The sequence below is a fragment of the Stegostoma tigrinum genome, chromosome 21 (genome assembly GCF_030684315.1).
Source record: "Stegostoma tigrinum isolate sSteTig4 chromosome 21, sSteTig4.hap1, whole genome shotgun sequence".
NCBI classification, from domain to species: Eukaryota; Metazoa; Chordata; class Chondrichthyes; order Orectolobiformes; family Stegostomatidae; genus Stegostoma; species Stegostoma tigrinum.
The window spans coordinates 25203407-25229659 of NC_081374.1; the positions used below are offsets into that span (position 1 = coordinate 25203407).

Sequence of the window (26253 nt, forward strand, 5' to 3'; positions counted from 1 at the left end):
CACAATTAAAAATGGAAATCTAGAAACCACTACAACAATTTCTTGCTCCTTTGTAGGGTGCCATTTTATGCTCTGCAGTTGGAAATCTTCGGAAACTTCTTGAATGCTATAAATTTCTAACTTTATGCTTTTCATCTCACTGCAAAAAAACCTCAAAAAATGTTATACTATTCGAATTAAGGTGTCTCTGTTCTTAATGGTGGACATTAAATTTCAAGTTATAAAAGTTTATGAAATTTAATCTTCCATGTTTAGCCAATGTAAGTGACTTTATTTTATCTTATTGATAGTTATTTGATAGCACAGAACTTGAGTAACACTGAAGAAGTCACATTTTGACAAGTCTTTTCACCTTGCACTGATCAGGACCATTTGCAAGAAAACCACTTCAAGGGGAAAGCAACATTTATACTGTATAAGAAGAGAATGCTAATTAGTTGGCAAGTAGACTGTTGTGGGGGCTTTGTCGTGGAGCTTGCCACAGCTCAGAAAGGCTGATGACTAGCAGGTTTGTTTTATTGTAAGTGAGATGATTAATAAACAAAAGATAAACGGCATGTTCTTTCCTCTTCTTGGCTAGTTGCCTATGAAAATCTATTGGTGTGATTACATTGTAAATGACTTGATGAACATCTTGCTCATGTTGGGGATTCCCCATAGCTAACACAGGAATGAAATGTAGTGTAAAAAAAATTGTGAAATCCCGATGATCCATTGTAGCATCCTTGTGGGCAGCCTTCTTTGATGCCAGTGGCAAGATTCAATGCCTTTATGATTAGACAGAGTCAACATTCTTTTTTGAAAGGAAAATTGTGTTTCACAAACGCGTTTAAAAATATTTGAGAGAGTAACTAGCAAGGTAAAAAGCAGGGAGCCAATGAATGACTTTCAAAAATCTAGTAAAGCTCACTGTATAAACTACAAAGAAAAGATTGTTACATTGGGTAAGAGCTCCTGGGGTTGGAAGTAACCTATGAGCTTGGATTGAGAGTTAGTAATTAGTCAGGAAACTGAGGTGTGGAATAAATATGTCACTTTTGAGTTGGCTTGTTGTAACTGTCATTGTATCACAAATGTAACAGAGTTTGGGATTCAGCTAGTCCCAATCTGTATCAATTTCTAAAATAAGGAAAAAGTGCGCAAGTCCTCCAAGTTTACTGAAATCAGTTGGAAAATTAATCAGAGGGGTCATTTGAAAAGGCTGAACAGGAATATAGTCTGGTTAAATGAGTAGATGGGAAGACAATAGATAAATTAAAATTTAGGGAAAGTAACCGCTTCGACCTGAAGAGTAGGAAGGTGTTTTTTTTTTAAAAAGGTTGAAGATGGGGAGATGGTATACAAATCACAAAGCAATTAGGGATCCAAGTGGTATGTTAGATTTTCTTGTAAGAAGTTTGGAGGATATGAGTAGGAAAGTCTTGCTGCAGTTGTATAGAGCTTTAGTAAAACTATATTTGGGATACTGTGTACAATTTTATTCAGTATTTCTCCTAGAAATAGACTGACCTGAAAGGGGATGTAACATGGGTTTTCTACGATTTTTGTTTGAGCGAGCTGTTTTGAGAGCGTGAAAAAGCCCATCATAGTTGGCATGCTGAGCAAACTTCTTAGTTCTTCTCAGGCCTCCGAGCTCAGGTTTATTTAAGTCTATAAATCAGTAGATTAATGGCTGATAACATGCTTTTCAGTGGGCACAAGTTATTAGTTTATCATTCGCCCAAAATTTATAAATGTAGAAAATTGAAATCATGTCATAATTTCAAATTCCAATGCATTAAAATTAACATGTGAGACTTTTATTAAGTGGGGGCATTATTGAAATATGTAGTTATTGTTTTAATATTCCAAAGAAGGTGAGAATTGGTGTTCCTGAAAGATTAGAGCTGGGACCATCAATGTTCACAGTTTATGTTAATACTTTGAATTTTGAATTCGGACACAATCTCTAAATTTGAGGATGATGCTAAATCACAGAGAATTGGGGGGTAGTCCATGTTGTGCGGAGATGGCAGCAGTTACAATGTCAATAAACTTACAGAATGGGCACATCATTGGCAATAGAGACCATCATGAGGAAATAGACTGACCTGAAAGGGGATGTAACATGGCTTTATTTCTGGAGGGCTAAAATTAAAAAGTGAATAAAGTTTTGTACTACCTACACTTAACCTTGGCTGGACTATACATAAGTGCTGTATCCAATTCCATGCCATATCATAAATAAAATGTAGAAGCACTGGAAAGGATACAGACAATACTTACAAAGATGATCTCAGAAATGCACAAATACACATCAGGATTGACTGTCTGGGCTTCTTTCTCCAAGGCAAAAAGAAGGCTGATAGGTGACCTTGTGGAAATCTTTAAAACTTTTGAAAACAAAAACATATTATGATCCTTTGTGTTTGCATTCATGAGGACCGTTAAATTGACTCCGCAAGGTACAATCCTGATTGCTCTAAAACCTACACGAATGATGAATTTAAGATGATGCATCTAACTCATTTATGAGAGTTAGAACTGGCAATATATTTTATCTACATAGATCTGTGCTCAGACAAACAAATATGTTCAGTGCTTACTCTTTTTTTTTAATTACTGGAAGCATGGGTAGATCATCATTCCTCATAGCTGGTGTTCTCCGTCGCAATACCTTGGTCAATCAGATTAATTTGCCAACATCAGCATCCTTTTCTTCTTTTGAAATTGTTGGAAATTAGGACTATTTGCTTTGTTGTGAGAGCAGGATGATTATCTTTCACATCATCTGTCTGATTTCAGCGATATTCAAGTTCTGTACTACTGAGTAGCTGTCTTTAAAATGATGAAAGGTTTGGTAGAGTAGATACAGAGATGATGTTTCCATTTGTAGGAAAGAGCACGACAAGTAAGATAGTCACCATGAAATTCAGTCGGGAGTTCAGAAGAAATGTTTTTAACCCAACGATTGGTGAGAATGTGGAACTTGCAACTATTGGAAGCAATACAGTAGCATTCAAGGGAAGGTGAGAAAAACACTTGCGCGAAGGACATAAATGGTCACAGTGATGGATTTAGGACATAAATGGTCACAATGATGGATTTAGCTGAGAAAAGACAGTAGGGCTATAAAGACTGGCGTGGACTTGTGCCGAATGGCCTGTCAATGAACATCATGTGTAATTTGAAACATGTTCTGATCATAGAAAATAGTGCCAATTTAACATCCATATCCAGGAGTACCCAAGTGCTCAAAGGTACCAAAAAGATGTCATGACCTTGTGGAAGTAATTAGTAGTGCTGAAAAATGTTCAGAGGCAATTATTAGTGATCAATCAGACTTGAGAATCTGTGAGACCCAGCAGTCAAGATGGACCTCAGTGTCACAATGATTGACCAGCAACAGGAAAGTGAATTAGTGCCCGCAGTTTCTGAACTTGTCATTGTGAGTGTCTAGAAGAGTTGTAAGAGTCAACAAAAATAGAACATAGAACTGTAGAACACATGAACGGGCCCCTCAGCCCGCGATGTTGTGCTGAACGTGATACCAAGTTAAACTAATCCCTTCTGCCTGCCCTTGGTATCTCTCCATTTCTTGCATATTTATGTGCTTATATAAAAGTCTCTTAAATGCCCCTATCTTATCTGTCTCCGCCATTACTCCTAGCAGAGCGTTCCAGACTGCTACCACTCTCTAAATAAAAAAACTTGCCTGTAACATCTCCTTTGAACTTTACTCCTCTTAGCTTAAATGCATGCTTTCCTACTTTTGGATGTTTCAACTCGGGGTTGACAGTCAGAATCTTTTTTCCAATCCATCCATTTCATAATTTTATAGACTTCTACAAAATCTCCTGTCAGCCTCCACCATTCCAAAGAAAACAATCTGAGCTTTTCTAGCTTCTCCTTATAGCTGATACCTTCAAATCCAGGCAGCATCCTGGTAAACCTCTTCTGCATTCTCTCCAAAGGCTTCACATCCTTCCTGTAATGGGGTGACCAGAATTGATTTCAATACGCTACATGTGGCCTAACCAAACAAAGTTGCAACATAATATCCTGACTCTTTACTCAAATTCCCCAATCAATAAAGGCAAGCGTGCCATATGCCTTCTTTACTACCCTATCTACTTGCATGGCTGCTTTCAGGGAACAATGGACTTGAATCCAAGATCCCTCTGTACATCAGTGCTGTTCATGCTCCTGCCATTAACTGTATACTTTTCCTGAACATTTGATCTCCCAAAGTGCAATACCTCACACTTACCCAGATTAGACTCCATCTGTCATTTCTCTGCCCATATCTGCAACTGATCTATATCCTGTTGAGTCCTTTGACAACCATCTCCAATATTCACATCTCCACTGACCTTTGTATTGTCTGCACACCTACTAACCCACCCTTCTACATTTTCATCTAAATAATTTGCATGTATCATAAACAACAGGGTTCCCAGAACGGATCCGTGTGGAACACTACTCGTCACAGACTCCAGCCAGAAAAACACCCTTCACCACTATCCTTTGCCTTCTATGGGCAAACCAATTCTGAATCCAAATCACCATGGACCCCATGCATCTTAACCTTCTGGCTGAGCTTACCATGAGGGACCTTGTTTGAAAGGCTTACTAAAAATCTGTGGAGACAACATTCGCTGCTCTACCCTCATCGTTTGGCTTCGTAACCTCCTCAAAAAATTCAATCAAGTTAATAAGACATTACCCGCCCTGCACAAAACCATGCTGACTTGTATTCAAATCTGCTTATATTCAAATCTGCTTATCAGGTAGAAATCAGTCCCGGCAAGATAGTTCAAACCCATTTGCTACCACAGAATCAACAAAAGAACTTCTACATTTGCTCTGGATGTCTGTTTTTTTGAATGTGCAGCAACCCAACATTGAAAAATGAGATGAATAGCTTTTCACAATTGCTCATTAACTGCATAATATTACAGGAAACAAATCTCAGCAACTATTTTCAAAAGCTTTCCCAAGAGCTTCACTTACCCCTTCCATTTCAACTGGCATACTATCCTTCCTTTTGATCATTATGCTGTGTCCCTGTGCCAACACAGCCACGATGCCCAACTTTGTGGGATAAAAAAGCGAGGGTGCGCTGCCAGGTGAGTGGGTTTGGGAGAGGTGATTTTTTTTTTTAAAAAAATAAGAAACAGCATGAGGAACAAACTAATTTTGGTGACATTAAAAAAAATGAGCGTGTTAAAATTAAATGTGAGTGTAATTAAACAAAAATGAAAGATCACAACTGAACAACTCAAGGCTCTTAAAACATCATCTCCTAAGTTCGCAACCTCTGCCACCAAGAAGGCCATAGGGTATCACATTTATGGGAACCACCACAACCTTTGAATGTTGTATTCCAAACCACCCACCATTCTGACTTAAAACTAAACCAAAAAATTCTCTTCTGAACAGTCTTTGGTGACTTGGCCATTGTTTTTTCAGTACCTGACTACTGAGATACTGGAGTTGAGGGATAATTTGACCATGGATAGCACAAGGAACGCATGACTTCCCGTGCCACCAGCACACCACCCACAGCAACACAAAGTTCAGCAGGCTAGTGTTCAGGGTCACCATAGTGCAGGATGTGTGTGGCCCTGCATCCAGGTGTGCCATTGCCCAAGGAAATCAAACATCCCAGTAAGGTTTACACTTTGGGACTAAGATGAGTGAAAGGTAAAAGTTGTAAATAATAATTTAAAAAATAATTCAACCACAATTTTCCAATTCTCCACCACATCATCCCCCTTCCCTTGCAGGGTTTCAAGACCAGACATTTCTTGCTGTATTTCTTTCAGACCTACTGAAAACATGGCTGTGTCAGCTTCTGTATGTGCCAGTCTTGCATTTGCCCCTTACCCCAAAGACATGAGCAGACAATAATTCACTCCCACCACAATCTCGAGACTCCAGGCTACCTCCTAAAGCCACTTAGTCCAGTGCCAATTTCCAACACCATTTACCATCATAGATCCCATGCCAGTCTGAAACAGAATCATTTCTGGTTTTAGGTAGTGCCTTACAGCATTGGGGGAAAATAAGGTGAGGTTGGAATGTCGGTGAAGAGGAGGCTGCCGATTAAGGAAACAGGGAAAATATTGTGCAGAGAAGTGGGGTTTGAAAATGAAGATTGAGGTTAGGGGAGGGGAGGTTGAAGAGAGGAGAAGCAGAGTAAATTGAGGGGAGCGTGATGAAGAGACAGCAGCCATGAAGGGAGTGGGAGGAGCAAAATTGAAGAGGGGGATTAAGGAAAGGCTGAGAGAGATGTGTGTGGAGCAGAGTGGAGAATGAAAGCAGAAGAATGAGGGTTCGGTGATAGGCAGAAGGAGCAAGACGTGTGCAGGAAACAAGAGGAAGATGTAAAGGAAATAGGGTGAGGGAGAGAGCACAGAGGGAAGCAGAAAGCAGGGGTGGTAGTGTGGCGTAAGTTGGAGAAGTGGGTCATTGGGGAAGGGATTGGACAGGGAAAGAGGAGAGAGAAACAGCAGTACAGAGAAGTCAATAATAACCTAACAATAAAAATGCTTTATGACACCATTAATCTTAGTTGCTAAAATAATGTATATAACTAATTATACTTGCATTTGGGGATTGGAGAAATATCTTAAACTTAAGAGATGAACTTCGTTAAGTATATCGGTTCTTGCTCTCTGCAACTTTGAAAATGTTCTTCCTTCTCTAGATTACTTCAAGACTGAGAAATCTTTCATTCCAGGTTTATTCATTGTCAGTTGATTTCTAATGACTTCAGTTAAATGTTGCTGAGCATGTTAAAGGAAAATAAATGTTTGGAGTCAACTGTGTTTGGAAATGGTGTCTGAAGAAGGGTCTAGTCCTGAAACGTCAGCTTTCCTGCACCTCTGATGCTGCTTGGCCTGCGTGTTCATCCAGCTCTGAACCTTGTTATCGGCACTTTGAAATAGACATCAGTTACGAGGTGGTCACCAGAGATGGAGACAGAGAGGTCCAGGAAGGAGAGAGAGATATCGGAGATGGTCCAGGTGAACTTGAAGTTGGGGTGAAAGGCGTTAGCAAAGTTGATGAACTGTTCAAGCTCCTTGTGGGAGCATGAGGTGGCGCCGATACAGTCATCAATGTAGCAGAGGAAGAGGTAGGGATTAGTGCCAGTGTAACAGCAGAAGAGGGACTGTTTCACGTATCCTGTGAAGAGGCAGGCATAGCTTGGGCCCGTGTGTGTCCATGGCCACACCCATAGTCTGTAGGAAGTGGAGGAGTTAAAGGAGAAGTTGCTAAGGGTAAGGACGAGTTCTGTTAAGTGGATGAGGGTGTCAGATGAAGGGGGAATGTTTGGGCCAATGGGAGAGGAAGAAGCAGAGGGCTTTTTAGGCCATCTGCATGGGGGATACAAATGTAGGGTGGCAGAGAATGTTGAGGTTGGAGGCTGTGGCCATTGGGAAAAATGTTGAGGCTTGAGGCTGGAGGGTGTGTGTAGAATGTTGAGGTTGGAGGCTGTGGCCTGCCTCCTTGACCTGACACTACCTGCCTGTTTTCTGTCCCACCTATCCACTCCTCCCACCTCACTGACCAATCCCCACCACTCCCTACTTGCACTCAACTATCACCATCCATGGATTCTCTAGATGACATGTCCATCATGGGCCTCCTGCACTGCCACAATGATGCCACCCGAAGGTTGCAGGAACAGCAACTCATATTCCGCCTGGGAACCCTGCAGCCTAATGGTATCAATGTGGACTTCACCAGTTTCAAAATCTCCCCTTCCCCTACTGCATCCCTAAACCAGCCCAGTTCGTCCCCTCCCCCCACTGCACCACACAACCAGCCCAGCTCTTCCCCCCCCACCCACTGCATCCCAAAACCAGTCCAACCTGTCTCTGCCTCCCTAACCGGTTCTTCCTCTCACCCATCCCTTCCTCCCACCCCAAGCTGCACCCCCAGCTACCTACTAACCTCATCCCACCTCCTTGACCTGTCCGTCTTCCCTGGACTGACCTATCCCCTCCCTACCTCCCCACCTACACTCTCTCGACCTATCTTCTTTACTCTCCATCTTCGGTCCGCCTCCCCCTCTCTCCCTATTTATTCCAGTTCCCTCTCCCCATCCCCCTCTCTGATGAAGGGTCTAGGCCCGAAACGTCAGCTTTTGTGCTCCTGAGATGCCGCTTGGCCTGCTGTGTTCATCCAGCCTCACATTTGATTATCACCATCCCACCTAGCTTCCCCGGCCCCACCCCTTCTGTCTATTTATTTCCCAGCTCCCTTCCCTCCCCATTTCTGAAGAAGGTTCCTGATGTGAAACATCAACTTCCCTGCCCTTCTGATGCTGCCTGACCTGCTGTGGTGCTCCTGCTGTACACTGTGTTGCTATATAAGAATGTGTCTGAATTACTGTAACACATTTGAAATAAATTCCCTCTCTTTTAGGTAGAAGAATGAGCCTTATTTAAAACATAAGGCTCAACACCCATGTTAAAAAATTGCAGATTAAAATCTGTTATACATACAGGTTGTTTTTAGCTAATATCAGTCGCAGATTAACATAACTTTCAATTGTAGTGTTTTGATTATTTGATTAGTAAATGTAAATGCAGCTTATGCAATTTATATTTGCCATATTGTTAACTTTAATGAGTCCTGAAGAATATTATAGCTTTATAGAACTCCCAGCATGAAAAAAAATCACTTTGCTGACAAGGTACACCATGGTTGAGTGACATTGTATTGCAGACTCCAGACTGCAGCAGTGGCTGTGTAAAAGTGTCTGAACACTGCAGTAGTCAATACAACAAATGTTATCCTGTTGCAGAGAATCATTCCATCACTAGCTTGAACTGATATAGGGTTGTTATTTATTAGCTTTGCTGAAGCTGGTTTACTCCGAAGCCATTCGCTGCTGCCTGACATTTTTTTTAACCACCCAAAGCAAAATACATTTTGTCTTGGAAACTAATGTTATCTATTATAGAGTACAATTAGACTGTATAAAGTAACTGGTTACACAGTGTAAAGAAGAATATATTGCTTCTCGGGTTAAATAAATCTGTCAGGTGTAATTTTTTAATAAACAATTTGTTCCTTCAAGTTGATTATTGCCATCCCCAGAAGTTTGACAGCCAGTCACACTATAGCATGTTCAGTATCATAAGGCTCTGATTTTGTTTTGTCTGTTTAGTACCAACTTTTTAAAATTAATATTCACTATGATGTCATTGTATATTTATTTCTGTTGTGTTCTATTCTGATGTCCAAATTTCAATGCTACTTCTCTGGTAGCATCTGATACAAATGTTGTAGTTTGAGGTTTTATTTTCAGTTGGAGTTTGTAGAATTGACACATGCTATTAACCAAATTTTAATGAAATTAAATTCCAGGTTGAAATTCCTGTGGATTTAAGGTGTTAACAAATCATCTCCTTTCTTGGAGTTGGCATAATTTACAAATATCCATTATACAAAGTGGATATTAATGCATTAATTAAATATAATTGTGACTTCTACCAGAATTTATCATTGGACTAAATGTCAGCTGTGCGTACATGTGATTTGTTTTCAGTGGGGGAAAAAAAACTGCAAATCCAATTTTCATTTATATTCTTTGAGACTGTTCATATATTTCAAATGAAGTCTTTTTTTGAATTCCAGGAGGTAAATTTTTAAGGTGATTGCTAAAATCTTCAGTTGCTGGGAGAACGGTTTAAAAAAAATTAGTGCTGCTGTCACTGTGTTAACAACAGTGGAAATATTATTTATCAGTTTTTTCAAATAAAAATTGGTAGTTCCTCGATTGAATTATAAAGAAAAGCCTGTACTTCTTATTAACCCGTTGGGAGTTGATAAAAAGTTTGATTTTGAGAGAAAGCAAGCAATGAAGTTAATTTGATGACATATGTCATGAATGTCGATCATACAACTTATGCCTAAAACGAATATAAGACCAGGAAAAAATAAATTTGATTTTGTTTTAAGCGCATACACTGGTGTTAAGAATAATACTGCTTTCACTATGTCTGGAATCTCACTATTGTGATTGCTGGTTTAGCACTATGAAAAGCCTCATACACTTCACAAAATTGCAATTTACTGCTGTGAGTGGAGTGTAGGTTCAATTATATCTGAACCTAGAAGAGATGCCTGATTCAATTTGCAGTTGTCTCCACAGCTATCGAATGTGAACATTGTATTGTTTTCATCCAGTAACTGAAGTGGCAAATTGTTGAAATACTTCATTCCTTATAATTGCCAGTGGAGCAGGCTTTGAACAGTATGACACATATTTTTTAAAATAAAAGTTCAAAAGCAGTGTTCTCTATGAATTTGGTTTCTGTTTCATAAAAAAACTCACCGAAATGCCCAGCTTTGATTCCATCCAAGAAACCTGTCAGATTTAATTTCATAAAATCGCAAACAACCAAACTTCTGAAATCGTGAGGGAACAGGATCTCTAGTGAACTCCATCAGTAAATGTTTTACTGCAGTAGAAAATGTATGGAATGATATGCCTTTACTGAGATTGTGTCACACTGGGGACTACGTTTTAAACCAGTGACTTGGGTTGCTAATTTAGATGCTTTAATGTGGTTCTCACCCATTTCAAACAGGAGCTGTTGACACCTAGTTGCAACTCAAATTTCCAGTTGAATCGGCCTCAAATGGAGAATCAACATAAACAAAAATATTTTTGACAAAAAGCACATAGAAATAAAGTGTTGTTATTGTCTCCTGGATTGATACAATTACAAAGTTCCTGTACAAATTTCCCATTGAATATTGACAAGATATTCAGCATCAGGAAGCAACACATCTGAGTAGACTATGTCCTCAAAATGTCCACATTTTAGCAGTGCTAGATTGAAGTCATTGTTGTAAATCTAAACAAACTTCATTCCCTAGCTGCAGTGTTACATCTGTAACACTCCCTGTGCCATATTTGATTGAAATTAGCCAATTTGGCTCTGGTGTGATTGAACCAATTACCTGCTGCTCCATGACCCAGCTGCACTCTGTACTTAAATGGGTGATGAGAATTTTTTTTATGGTTGAAGGTGAACTTTGTGCTAACTGCTGGAAACATATCCTTCCCCCCACAGAGCAAGTGCACATTCACTTCAGAAAATATGAAGTAGAGTACCTGCAGTTTGCATTCCGCTGGATGAATAACTTGCTGATGAGGGAGCTGCCTCTCAGATGCACCATTCGACTCTGGGATACATACCAGGTGAATGTTGTAGAACTGCATTAATACTTCTTGGTTAGTCTCTGCTTTAAGACGTCTCCTCTTTAATATGAAGGCAAGATTTCTCTGAATATGAGTTGAAACTTAGGCAAATTTAAATCAATGCATCTAATGTTTCCAGCAAATCAACAGAGTTTGTAGTCTCAGTGATTTGTGCTTGTGCATTACATTTTCCGTTATGCAGGAAAAAATATTTACAAATTGTAACAATATAAGTATTTAAGTTGAGTATGGGCAGAGATTGAGTAGCATGTTTTGTTCATGGGCCTGTGATCTCATTAATCTTGAGGCATTTAAGAGCATTGATTATTCACTATCTTAACTTGTGAAGTGACAGTGATTTAAATTTTATTAACTAACTTAAAAAACTCTTCTGTAACTCATATACATATATACTACTGATTTTAGTAGATGAATCTTTAAGAAGATAAGGATTTCCACTCATGTAAATGTATAGTGCTGTCAGTTGATAAAACAATTTCATAACCTGGATATATATGACACCACTATTCATCAGTGCACTTTTTAAAGTAAGCTTCCTTTGAAATATTCTCAATACTCACTAACTTAATACTCACGTTGTTCTTTTGTGTAGTGACTTAGTCTTCTGGGTCCTTGCTATATTTTATACATCAAAAACAGCAAATTACCTGTAGATAACAAGGTGTAGAGCTGGATGAACACAGCAGGCCAAGCAGCATCAGAGGAGCGGGAAAGCCGACATTTCGTGCCTAGACCCTTCAAATTACCTGTAGTGTTGTTTATGGTAGATCCAATTTACTGTTCTAAAGGCCAGCCATGTTATGACATTTGAAACACAATGCATTATGCAGGTAGCTGTGTCCTCGTAAGTCGTTAACTTGTGGTGATAGTTAAAGTAGGTGCTTAAGTAGATGAATGGCCACAGTGCACATTGGACCAGTAGTTAAAGAGCAGCCTGTTTTATTCTAGTATTTGATTTTCTTTTCCACTTAGTCGATTACTACTTTTATATTGAAGTCCTCATAGATTTGTTAGCAAAATTGTAGTTATTTGGATTTATGGGTCTTTGGAAGTGTGGATGTCAAATTGGCTAAGGGACAGAAAATAAGGAGAAATTAATCATTGTTCACATTGGAGGGAAATATAAATTGGTGTTTCCTAGGACCCAATTATTGGGCCATTGCTCTCTTTTTCCAATTATCCTTTGATCAAAGGATATTTTTTAAATAACAGGACATAATTTAAATATTTATTTGAATCAGTCCTCAAACATAGCCATAATCTTTAAGTACTATAAGATTTTGGTTAGCCCTTAACACAGTAGTCATTGAGATGTGAATGTTGGTATAGAGGGAGGGAGGGCTGGAGGATTTGGCATACATATGGAAACTAAATGTGTGCATGCATACAATATTAATGAGAGGCTGCAAATCTGTGGAAGTAGAAGGGAACTAAACTAACATGGACCTTTTGAACAAGCTAGGGATGACCTTGAAGACATGGAAGAAGCAGCCATTTCTATTTCTTTTATCCATTATTATATCAGCATTTAACTTTTGTTGATCTGATATCAATTCTTTAATTTTTTCACTTTAATTTATTTTCATCACTGTTCTACTTTACACAAAATAGACTGATAAATTACTGAATAGGAGAGAGTGAAGCACTAAAACTGGCTTGGTTGTGCCACAGAAAGCCAGCATAGACCTGATTGGTCACATGTCCACTTCCTGTGTCATAAATGACTCTAGGTTTGTAGGATTTTGAAGTGTTTCCATCCTTTTTGTACCTCTGCCTGTAAGATCTACTGTAATTCTTAATATGAGAATTCATTCATTGAGATGCTAGCCAGCATTTGATGTGATAAGAATCATATGATCGTGGGTTGCACATTACTTGTCAGTATTTTCTACCAGAAAGTCAGTTATTCAAAGAGCCTTTTCACTTTTAAAAAAGACTCCCAAATGCAGCTCATTCATTATCACTACATTAGTTTATGAAAGTAATGACGGATGTCAAGTGTCCTGGAATAAATTGTTGCTAATAGATTTTTAAGCATTACAAAAATTAATTTGGAAAGGTTGGTGTGATTTGCATTAACTTTGCAGTCAATAACAATTTAAAAGACCACAGAATCTTGTTTTTCATATAACTCCACAAAGAAATTTCTTGTATTTATCATTGTCTGTCAAAAAAACTGTATTAAAGTAGGATGTTACTTAACATGTACAATTTTTTTCACACTGTAACAAATTAGTGCTTTTTGTTGTTTTTATATTTGACCTAACAAATAATGGACTGCTTAATGCCAGCTTTTCTTTCATGTTTTCGAGGCTCACCACCCCCTGCACCCTCGTTTCAGTGCTGACAGGCCACAATCTTTATTGACTCCATCTGACGTCAACCTTGTTAGCCTATTGTCTACTGGCCTTAGCACCCAGTGGTGTATCTTGCATGTTACATTGATATGATCTGTATTGTACCGACATTTGTATCCACATGACTCAATGTTTACCCACAGCTTACTTTACATTGACTTGCCCTAATACTACTTGCCGACAACATTTACAAGCAAGAAACAGCAGTGAGTCCCATTTGTGAGAGCCATTCAGAGTACAGGAGAATATTGGAATGCAAATAGACTGGGAAAAGGAATCTGAAAGAGCAAATGAAGGTTACTAGATAAAATGCGTGGTCCAAAAAAACTCATGCATGACATCCTGAGGCATGAACTAGAAATAGTTAAAAGCTTAAGCATGAATGCCCTATTGAAAGCTAATTGAAAATATGATTAGAACCAGAAACCAATTCTAACAGGTGCATTTATTAAAATCAGCTAGTTTGTGTATTACAGCTGTAAATTGCCTTAAGCAGCTAATCTTTGTGAGATTTTTCCTTGCTTTGTGCATTGCCAATGCTGACCTAGTGTTACTACATGCAGACATTAACTGGTTAGTGATGAAAGGACAGGAAGTTTTTCTGCATCACAAGATATAATGTAAAGAAAAATTAGTCAGCTTGTATATTTGTGATGTTCTTTTTTCAGATGTAATCATGGATTATGTCCAACAACATTTGTCACTTGAATTAACTTCAGATTTAGGATTTAAAGCTGCGCACAAGCTTTACTGCCGATCTTTATTGTAGAAGGATTTCATTATTGTGGCGTGGAGTAACTGTGTTCGAATTATGCAGCACATTATGGCCTGATAGCAGTTTATGCTGATCTGTCAACTTTCAGTTGTTAATAACTGTATCGACTGAAATTCTGATCAGATCTTGGTATTACCAAACCTTATGCCTTTTTAAACCAGAATTAATTTGTGTCATCAGGTGTTTTTCGCATACTTGCTTGTAAGCACGACAATATTCAACAGTTTAAATTCTGCCAAAGATTTTACATGGGTTCTTTATGAAAGGTTGTCTTTGCCATCAGTCTTACATTACTGAGGTGGAATAATGTAATCCTGGAGCAGCAATTTTTTTTTTGTACTTATATTTTTAAATTTTGTTTTGTGATAGAGATTCTGTAATCAAAGATTGAACTACTGAAGCTAATTAATTTTGTTTATGATGCAGCGTAATGTCATGGTGTCATTCAGGCAAGTAGAATTGTCTGTTGCGAAAAGAAACCTGTGGAAAAATTGTGCTTTAATTGCTTTTTTCATAAAGAAGTGTCGTGTTCTTGTAGTTCGTAGAAGCCCAAGCCTTTTCTGGGACAATCTCTTGGGCCTTTTGCTGCAGAAATCAAACATGAGGTTGATTTAGTATTGCAGAGTGCTGTTAAAGGAACTACATAATTTCTTAAACACTGAAACAAATGGCACACTCATCATTAGAATTGACAGTCTCACAAGTGATTGTCAGTGAATTTTACCGCTTTGAATGGTAAAATACCAGTTGAATATAATTTTAAGTCCATTGAATTTAATACAGTTGTCATACAGAAGTATAACCTATATATTTGGAACTGTTTTGTACCGAGTTTTTTTTTACAGCGCTGTGAAGTGTTTGAATGTTAATTTGATCTCAGTGTAAACATTGACTCTTGTTCCTTTCCTATTTATTATTTAACTTCCTCCATATCCCAAAGAAAATCATAACCTTTGAAGGCAAACATTATCAAATCTGAATTTCATGGCAATAAATTTCTTTTATTCTGAGAGTTGAGGTATTTTGTTGCTCAAATGTCTATTAGGTTTAACTGGTGGATATCAATTCACATTTCAGAACTACTGTGTATTAGAAATAGTTATAATGGAGCATTAAACAAGTAGTCATTGTTACAAGATTAAAAAATATACACTTAAGTTAAAGGTCACAGGCCCATTCTTGAAGATTGAATGGTCCATAGTGTAATTGTAAAACATAAATTTAGTGTGAAGAGTTAGCTGCTAAAATCATTTTATTTTTAAATCCCCTCTTATCTCTGTTGTTTACAGCTCTTTGTCCTGTCAGGATCTGTAAAAGACATACATGTTAATGACCACACTTCACATTGCATAATTTTGTCACTTTATGGATTTATTGCCTGTGGAAGTATGGCTTAGTACGTCATAGTACCGAGTAAAGGTTAGTTAATACTGCCGTCAGGGTGAATCATTAAAAATTGTTTTAAATATTATTTTTGAATGCTTTAGTATATTGAGTTGAATTGCCTGTTATACTAATGTTTAATGGGTTATAATTGTTCCAAAAGACTGTTGTGTTAAATATAGGAAATGTATCCAATGTAATTTCAAATGATTGCCATAGTCAGAAGGCAATAATTCAATTTTCAGACTGTCTGCTCAAAAGGTATTCCCAATGTTCAGTAAAATGATTTACCTGTTCATGTTTCACAGAATGACTGCATTGACCATTCTGCAGTGCTGTTGTAATTCCACTGAATTGGGAGCAGTCAGTTATGTTGTGGCAGTATGCATATATTGCCTGAATTGCAGGGAGCTGTATCTCTTAATATTGCCTAATTCGCAGTTGGGGAGGTCTTGGGGTGCACTGTGCTTACCTCTAAATCCAAAGCTCTGTCTTACTTGAGGAGGTGATGACCAAGGAAAGTGTGTTCATAATGCAACCAAATAGGTTAAGTGTAAACCTGCAAATCCTTTCAACACATTTCAATAGCGGGTGATAAGAGCAGTAAGGTATCTGGTCAGTTTTGCAATGAAAAAAATGACCTTCCACTATCATTATCCATAGTGCTAGATTACAGCCTTATGTAAGAGTTTCCATAGCAACTTGAAATGCCTGACTGATTTGTATTCAACCACCAATGCCTACTGAATTAACCGAGAGATTTGTAGAAATGTTCATAGAATTCCTACAGTGCGGACAGGGACCATTTGGCTCATTGAGTCAACAATGACCCTCCAAACTGCATCCCACCCTAATCCTGTACCTTTACCATGGCTAAACCACCTAGCATGCATATCCGTGGACATTATGGGGCCATTTCCCATGGCCAGTACATCTAATCTGCACATCATTGGGAGGAAACCGGATCACCTGAAAGAAATCCATGCAGACACAGGGAGTCACCCAAGGCTGGAATCAAACCCACGTCCCTGTCACTATGAAGCAGCGGCATTCACTACTGAGTCACCATGCTGTCCATTCAGGATTTATTGACCAGAAATCAAATCCGAGCCCTGACAATGAGAGTGCTAAAACCTAACGAATAGACCACCAGGGAGGGTATTTTCTTTTCCCTCGAAAGAATCTTTGAAAAAAAATTGTTGCAGTATAAATTCCTTTTTAAAATTCATTGTATTCGATGAAACGAAGATCCTCACAATTGTCTGCATTATATTTTAAGGTTTTACAAGCCAATAGTTTACTTGGAACAAAAGAAAAATACTGCAGATAGTGGAAATCTGAAATTTCAAAATGGACATGTTCAGCAAATCCAGTGAAACCTATAGCATGAGAAACTGTTAACATTGCCGGTCGATGACATATTGTCAGGACTGGCAAAAGCTAAACATGTTCTGTTTTTAGGCAAAGACAGACAGGCATTGTGGTTGTTCTCCTTACAAAGATGATGGGAAGACTCAATGTGCACATTAACTTCTGAGTTTATTAAAACAAACCTAGTCTTAGACTGGCTAAACAGAATTCTGTCTGTTGCTTTGCCTAGGTTCTGACCCAAATCTGTTTCATGTATAAAGTTGACAGTCTCTATATGCCTGTGATTGAATGTATATATTGTTTGCATTGCATTCTGGAAATCTTCCATGCTAGCACTGTCCATGGGAATCCATTTATACTCTCGTCTGGCAGCTAATACATATCTGAGGATGTAGAAGGTTCCTGTCTTGTCATTTCTGCTAATGTGGACACTTTGGATGTTAAAAGTGCATGCATTACAGGACTATCGAGTTTTGAGAAGATTTGTAGCTCAGGTTGAGGTTCTGGATGTGAGTTTGCTCGCTGGGCTGGAAGGTTAGTTTTCAGACGTTATGTCACCTTTTTTTATTTGAGAAAATATACTTTATTCATAAGATGGACAAAAAATAAAACATATTTATACACCTACCCAGTCATGCAAGCCGCTCCAGGTTACCCAGGGGGTACAAACGCCAACTAAAGGAGAAAAACAAACAAAGAAGAAAAAAAAACAAAGCAAAGAAAATACCCCGGCAGTCGTCACCCCGCACAGTCCCAGTTGGCCGCCTGACCAGTTGGGGAAGGTGCCAGCTGGGCCCAGTTACCAGATAGGGCCCTTTTGTCTATTCTGGACGAGGGGTTTCATACCGTGGTCTTTCCCCACTGCGCCTTAGCGGCGGCTGCCCCAAGCTTTAGCGCGTCCCTCAGCACGTAGTCCTGGACCTTGGAGTGCGCCAGTCTGCAACATTCGGTCGGGGTCAGTTCTTTCAGCTGGCAGACCAGCAAGTTGCGGGCAGACAAAAGAGCGTCTTTCACCGCATTGATGGTCCTCCAGGCGCAGTTGATGTTGGTCTCTGTGTGTGTCTCGGGAAACAGCCCGTAGAGCACGGAGTCCCGCGTCATGGAGCTACTCAGGACGAACCTCGACAAATACCACTGCATCCCCCTCCAGACCTCCTGTGCATAGGCACACTCCAGAAGGAGGTGATCTACAGTCTCGTCCCCCCCGCAGCCACCTCAAGGGCAGCGTGCAGTGGCGCAGAGATTCCGGGCACGCATAAAAGATCTCACTGGCAGAGCCCCTCTCACCACCAGCCGATCAATGTCCTTGTGCTTGTTTGAAAGTTCTGGCGATGAGGCATTCTGCCAAACGACTTTGGCAGTCTGCGTGGGGAACCACACAACGGGATCCACACTCTGTTTCCCGAAGGGTCTCGAGGATACTACATGCTGACCACTGCCTGACGGCCTTGTGGTCAAAGGTGTTTCCCTTCAAAAATTTCTCCACGAAGGACAGGTGGTACGGGACAGTCCAACTACTCAGAGCGTTCCGCAGCAACGAGGCCAGGCCCATCCTTCGCAACACCGGGGACAGGTAGAACCTCAGTAAGTAGTGACACTTGATGTTTGCATACTGAGGATCTACGCACAGCTTGATGCAGCCACACACAAAGGTAGCCGTCAGGGCGAGGGTGGCGTTCGGTACGCCCTTTCCCCCATTTTCCAGGTCTTGAAACATGGTGTCCCTGCGGTCCCGGTCCATCCTCGACCCCCAAATGAAGTGGAAGATGGCCCGGGTGACTGCAGCGGCGCAGGCCCAGGGAATAGGCCAGGCCTGCACCACATACAACAGTACCAAAAGCCCCTCACACCTGACAACCAGGTTCTTGCCTGTGATGGAGAGGGACCAGAGCGTCCACCTGCCCAGCTTCTGCTTGAGTTTGGTGATACGCTCCTCCCAAGTGTTAGTGCACGCCCCAGCTCCACCAAACCAAACACCCAGCACCTTCAGGTAGTCTGTCCTGATGGTGAAGGGGATGAACAAGCGGTCGTTCCCAGTTCCCGAAGAACATGACCTCGCTCTTACCCCTATTGACTTTGGCACCCGAGGCCAGTTCAAACTGGCCGCAGATGTCCAACAGCCTACTCACTGACCAACGATCGGCGCAGAAGACGGCGACGTCGTCCATGTACAGGGAGGTCTTGACCTGAAGGCCTCCGCTGCCTGGGATAGTCACGCCCTTCTGGCTCACGTCCTTCCTAATGGATGCGGCGAAGGGCTCCACACAGCACACGAACAAGGCAGGAGCGAGCGGGCATCTACCTGACTCCAGGTCTGACAGGAAAACTGTCCGATTCCCACCCGTTGATCAAGACTGCACTAACGATGTTGGTGTAAGTCAGCCGGATCCAATTGCAGATGCCCTCCCCAAACCCTAATTTGGAGAGGACGTCCCTCATGTAAGCATGAGAGACCCTGTCGAAGGCCTTCTCCTGGTCCAGGCTGACGAGGCAGGTGTCCACCCGCCTGTCCTGCACATAGGCGATCGTATCCCTGATGAGCGTGAGGCTCTCAGCGATCTTCCTGCCCGGCACAGCACAGGTTTGGTCATGGTGAATCACCGACTCCAGGACAGACCTGACCCGGTTGGCTATGACCTTGGCCAGGATTTTGTAGTCCACGTTCAATAGTGAAATGGGATGCCAATTCTTAATTTCCTCCCTCTCCCCCTTCCTCTTGTAAATGAGGGTGATGATGCCCTTCCTCATGGACTTGCACATTTCCCCTGCCCGAAGCGCACTATCATACACCTCCAGCAGGTCCTGGCTGACCAGGTCCCACAGAGCGGAATACAGCTCAACCGGTAAGCGGTTGCTCCCGGGAGTCTTATTCCTCTCCAAGGACTTGAGGGCTCTGGTCAGCTCATCCAGGGATATTGGACGATCCAGCCACTCCCTCGTGCCGTTGCCTAAGACCTCCGTGATAGACGACAGGAACAACTGAGGCCGTGCTGTCCGTGGGCTTTGTGTCGTACAGTCCGGCATAGAAGGATCTGCTGATCCTCAAAATGTCGGGCCGAGATGATGTCACCGAGCCGTCGTCCTCCTTCAGCCGGCTAAGCACAGAGCTCTCTTTGTGCACCTTCTGAAAGAAGAAACGCGCGCAGGTCTCGTCCCGCTCCACGGAGCGGACCCTGGACCGGAAGATTATCCTGGAGGCCTCTGCGGCGAAGAGCGAGGCTTGCTGGCCCCTCACCTCACGGAGGTCCTCCGTGACATCGACCCCCAACAACTGCAGAAGGAGCAGATTCTGCATCCTTTTCTGGAGTCGCGACAGCTTTCCCCGCCTCTCTCTCGCCTTCCGAGCACCCTTGAGGACAAAGAACCTCTTGATGTTCTCCTTCACCGTCTCCCACCAGTCGGCTGGAGACTCAAAGAGGGGTTTCACAGTTCTCCAACTCGCTTACTCCCTCTGAAGGTCCTCGATGTTCTCTGGGGTCAACAGAGTCATGTTGACCTTCCATGTCCCCTTGCCAGCCGGCTGGTCATCCTGTAAGTGACAGTCGGCCAGCAGGGGACAGTGGTCAGAGGAACACCGGCTCGACGCCGGTGGGCCTGACAGAGAACGCCCGTGACACAAACAGGAAGTCTATCCTTGAGCAAATAGACCCGTCTGGCCGCGACCAGGTGTACCTCCGCTGTGCTCCGTCTGCAGGGGTGCCGAAGATATCGAGCAGCTTGGCGTCCTTCACCGTGCCTATCATGAATCTGGACATGATGTCCAGTTGACTCCCCCCACCCACTGTCCCCACGCCGGATCTTCCATCTACATCGATGACGCAGTTGAAGTCTCCGCCTCGGATGACTGGCCTGCACGTAGCCAGCAGGGGCGGAAGCCGCTGCAGGACGTCCAACCGCTCACTCTGTACCACTGGGGCGTACACGTTAATCAGCCTGAGGGGAGCGTTCCTGTAGGTGACGCCAGCCACTAGGCGCGCCCATCCCACCACCTCCTGAACTTGAGAGGTGAAGTTGCGCCTCTGCAGCAGAATAGCCAGGCCTGAGGAGCAACAGTCGTTACCCCCGACCAGATTGAAGGCCCACAGGCCCAGGCGCCAGACCATTTCCCGTACCTGCTGAGGTGCGGTATCCCGCACTCCTGCAGAAACAGGAGGTCCGCCTTGACGGTGGTCAGGAAGGCCAACGTGGACACACATCTTGCCGTGGACTTGACACTGCGCACATTAATGCTTGCAACTCGTACCCCCATTGTGGACAGTGACCGCAGTACCCTCCCCAAGTCCAAGGTCCAGCCCCTTCTTCCCTTCATGCCCATTGCCCGGGCTAACTGCTGGACGCTCTCTGGGCTCAGGAAACCTTCCATGCTGCCTTCCGGGTGGCATCCCCCCGTCGGGGGTACGGAGGCAGGAGAGTCCGGCTCTGGGTCAGGCTTGGGACGCGCTGTTTCCTCCTTCCCGCCTGGAAGTTCCGGGGGGCCCTCCAGGGTCCCAGCGGCACGTGACTGGGTGTCAGAGGGAGCCTCAGGACGCCTCCAGTCACCTGGAAGCCGGGTGCTGCTTTCCTTCTCCCTTGAGATCTTTAGCTTGTGGTTTGGGCGGGCCCTCTCTGAATCTCTCTTGTCAGAGGAGCTCTTATGGCCCCCTGTAGCTGCCTCTTCCCGCCTGATGGTTGCAGTTCCTGGGCCCGCCAACGCACCTTCCTCCTCACTTTCCGGACCGTCGTCCACTCCCCTGGGTCACCTTTTGCCGCCTCCGTCAACTCCGGGTTGTCAGCGGGGGGAGCGGAGCCTGGAGGGGCGCTTTGCTGGCCTCGGGCCCATCCTGTGGGGCTGGTCCCTCCTGCACATTAGTGGGGTCCTTGCAGGGCCCTGGTGCCTTCCTCTCCTCTGGGGGTGCTGGCCCTGCATTGCCCCTGCCAGCGACCTGGGCATAGGTGGTTCCCTGCCGCAGGCATGCCCTATAGAGGTGGCCCGCTTCCCCGCAAAGGTTACAGCTTTTCGCTTGTGGGCAATCCTTTGCAAGGTGTCCATCCTCCCAGCAGTTCCTGCAGATGGTGGCTTTGCAGTCAGCCGCTACGTGACCTGACCTACCACAGGCATGGCAGACTTTAGGTTGCCCTGCATAGGTCAGGTAGCCCTTGCTCCCGCCGATCGAGAAGCTGGATGGTGGGTGTACGATGTTCCCGTCTTCTGCGCCCATCCTCAGCGTCACCTTGACCTGCCTCTTACTGGTCCAGATGCCAAAGGGGTCCATGATGTCAGTTAGGTCCCCGTCCACCTTCACGTACCTTCCAAGGAAGGCCAGGACATCAACTGCTTGCACATGCGGGTTGTACATGTGTACAGTCACCATACGGCTCCTCTGCGCTGGCATCACGAACAGCGGGACGGCGGTCAATACAGAGAGGGGGCCCTCACCTCCTTTCTCCTTGAAAACCTCCAGGAAGCGCTCGCAAAGCTTGGCACTCCTGAAGGTTACATTGTAAAAACCTCCTCCAGGGAAATCCTGCAGGCAGTAAATGTCCACAGCAGCGAACCCACAACAGTCCAACAGGACCCTCTTCACAAAGAAGGTGCGGTTCACAGGTGCACCTTCATCCAACTTCTTCACGGAAACACGGATGGTGTTCCGGACCCCCTGCCCTGTGGCACGAGCACTTGCCACAGCCATCGTTGCAGGTTGGCTGCTCCCCTGAACCAGCATTAGGCCGAAGCCAGCATTAAGATCCACCGGTTGCAAGGGTACAAAGCCAACCCGACGTCTTCCTTCCACCTCCAATACAGCGCTCTCCTCCTCTCGGTCCACAAGAGAGTGGGACTTTATTTTGTTCCAGATGTAAGTTGGTTCACTGAGCTGGGAGGTTTATTCCCAGATAATCAGTCACCATTCTAGGTAATACCAACAGTGAGCCTCCCGAAGCGCTGGTGTTATGTCCTGCTTTTTATTTATCTGTTTAGTTTCCTTGGGTTGGTGATGTCATTTCCTGTGTTGGTGATGTCATTTCCTGTTCGTTTTCTCAGGGGATGGTAGATTGATTTGGAGCCAATGTGTTTGTTGATGGAGTTCCGGTTGGAATGCCATGCTTCTAGAAATTCTCGTCTGTGTCGCTGTTTGGCTCGTCCTAGGATGGATGTGTTGTCCCAATCAAAGTGGTGTCCTTCCACATCTGTATGTAAGGATACGAGTGATAGTGGGTCATGTCGTTTTGTGGCTAGTTGATGTTCATGTTTCCTGTTGGCTAGCTTTCCCACAACTAGAGAACCGAATCACAGCCTTACTCAAAAAACTTCAAAAATCTTGAGAGTTAAACAAGACAGACTTCCAAAAAATGAAACCAGATGTATCCAACGCACCACGCTTCTACGGACTATCAAAAATTCACAAACCAGGAGCCCCCCCCTCAGACCCATAGTCTCGCTACCTGGAACACCAACCTACAGATTAGCCAAGGAACTACACCAAAGACTAAAACACCTAGTAGAAGACTCCCCCGACTCCATTCGCTCCACCCAAGAATTCCTGGACACCAAGATGGAAGAGGATGAAATAATGGCCTCCTTTGTCGTAACAGCCCTGTTCACATCCATCAACATCAACCTGTCCAAAGAAACACTGACTACACTATTAGAAGAACCGAAGACACATACACCAGACACCACCAACCTCATCAGCAAGGACAACATCATCAAGCTAGTGGACCTATGCCTCACCACCCACTTCACTTTCAATTACAAAACCTACAGACAAACCAACGGTACACCCATGGGATCTCCGATATCAGGGTTCTTAGCAGAGGCAGTAGTGCAGAGACTCGAACAAACAGCTCTGCCAATCATCCAACCCAAACTTTGGGTCCGCTATGTGGATGACACCTTTGTCATCACGAAACAAAACAAATCAGAGGAAACCTTCAAGACCATCAATAATACCCTTACTGGCATAACATTCACAAAAGAGGAGGAAAACAACAGCAAACTGCCATTCCTAGATGTCACAGTAGAGCGAACAGTCAATGGGGAACTTCAAACCAGCGTCTACAGGAAAACAACACATACGAACCAAATACTGAACTACAGGAGCAACCATCCCAACACCCACAAACGAAGCTGCATTAGAACATTATTCCAATGAGCCACCACACACTACAGCACAGAGGAACTACGAAGAGCAGAAGAAAATAACCTATACAGCGTATTCAAAAAGAATGGGTACCCTATGAACACAGTCCGCCGAATCCTCAGCAATAAACCCAAACAAACAGAGAAAACGGGCTCAGAAACCATAACCACTCTCCCCTACGTCAAAGACATTTCCGAAATGACTGCCAGACTACTCGGACCTCTTGGCATCAGGGTAGCCCACAAACCCACCAACATACTAAAACAGCAGCTAATGAACTTAAAAGATCCTATACAGACAACAATCAAAATGAACGTCATCTAAAAAATACCTTGCAAGAACTGTGACAAACACTACATTGGACAAACAGGCAGAAAGCTGGCCACCAGGATACATGAACATGAACTAGCCACAACACGGCATGACCCACTATCGCTCTTATCCTTACATACTGATGAGGAAGGACACCACTTTGGGACAACACATCCATCCTAGGACAAGCCAAACAGAGACACGCACGAGAATTCCTAGAAGCATGGCATTCCAACTGGAACTCCATCAACAAACACATTGATGTGGAGCCAATCTACCTTCCTCTGCGAAAAAGAACAGGAAATGACATCACCAACACAGGAAATGGCATCACCAACCCAAGGAAACCTAACCAGGTAAATAGAAAGTGGGACATAACACCAGCGCTTCATCGGAGGCTCACTGATGATGTTACCTAGAATGGTGACGAAACGTCTGAAAACTAACCTTCCAGCTCAGCAAGCAAACTCACGCCCATTACAGGACTATCTTAGAGAGGGTCATCTTTCTCCTGTTGGGACCTCTCTTTACAAAATCATCTTTAATTTCCATGACACAGGAGAGGGGAAGGGAACTGTATAAGAAGTGGCATGTTGTATATCAGATAAAGGAATCAGTTTGATTAGTTTCAACCATTTATATGCTTCAATTTCTGTGCATCTGCCTGAATAAATACGTACAGTTCAGTATCCCAAATGTCTAAAATGTTACTTCTTGTTTAAATAAGTCAAAGGTGTAGAATGATATGTTTGCAGTTATACCCCTTTAGTAAAGTTTCTCAATGGGAAGTACTTGTCTGTCAAAAGTAAGGAGACGCCATTCATGCTGTTGTATGTCAAAGTGACCAATGCATATCTGGTTGTATCAAATAGAATCCTGGATCATGATTAAGCAGTGCCTCCATTTTAAATTTCTTATCCATGTTTTCAAGTCTCTCGATGACTTTCTCCTCCCTATTCCTACAATGTGCTACAAATCTCAGATATCCGTTATTATATCCACTTAATTTTATTCATTTCACCATTGGTGGCTTCATCTGCCAAAACCTTGAATGTTGAAAGTCTCCCCAGACATTTCTGTCTCTTTATTTTTCCCTTCCTCCTTTATGATACTCATTAAAATCTAGCGCTCTAACTGCTTTATCTTCCCTTGCAATTTTATGCCAAATTTTATTTTATTATGTTCTTTTGAAAGATATTGGGATACCATAGCCATGTTTAATGTGCTGTATAAATTGCAGATCTTGGTGATATTGCCCGAGGGTAATTTCACAAGACCTTTGTAGTAAAGGTTAGGATTACAGTAGATTACAAACTTGATCAATTGTTTGGGTGAATTTGTTTTCAGTGACAGTCATGCCTCTTGATCAGTTCTAGGTTTCACTTCATATTTGAAAGGACCCCCTGCCGAGTGTTCCCAGGCTTTTAAAAAAAATTAGTCCATTTGCTGCAACGTATCATAGATTCATAGAGCACAGAAAAGTCCCTTTAGCCCATAAAGCTGCACTGACATATCTGCCTGTAAAACTGTGCTAATCCTCATTTCCTGCACTTGTCTCACACCCTTAAATGTTATGATATCTGAAGTACTCATCCAAAAATTTTCTGAAGTTTAAAGTTTCCAGCTTGCATTCCAAATTCCTATCATCTGCTGAGTGAGAGGTTTCTTTTTTCGGCAAATTCCCCTCTGTATCTCCTGCCCCTTACCTAA

The 26253-nt window shown here is 42.7% G+C and overlaps 1 protein-coding gene across 2 annotated transcripts in view; it reads left to right on the forward strand.

The window, feature by feature from the left end:
* The window catches only part of LOC125462853 (TBC1 domain family member 22B), a 276012-nt gene that overhangs the window by 186043 nt on the left and 63716 nt on the right, over positions 1–26253 (forward strand). For both annotated transcript variants that reach the window (XM_048553288.2, XM_048553287.2), the window contains exon 11: positions 11079–11206. In XM_048553288.2, coding sequence (XP_048409245.1) covers positions 11079–11206 — 128 coding nt within the window. The remainder of the gene's footprint in view (positions 1–11078; positions 11207–26253) is intronic.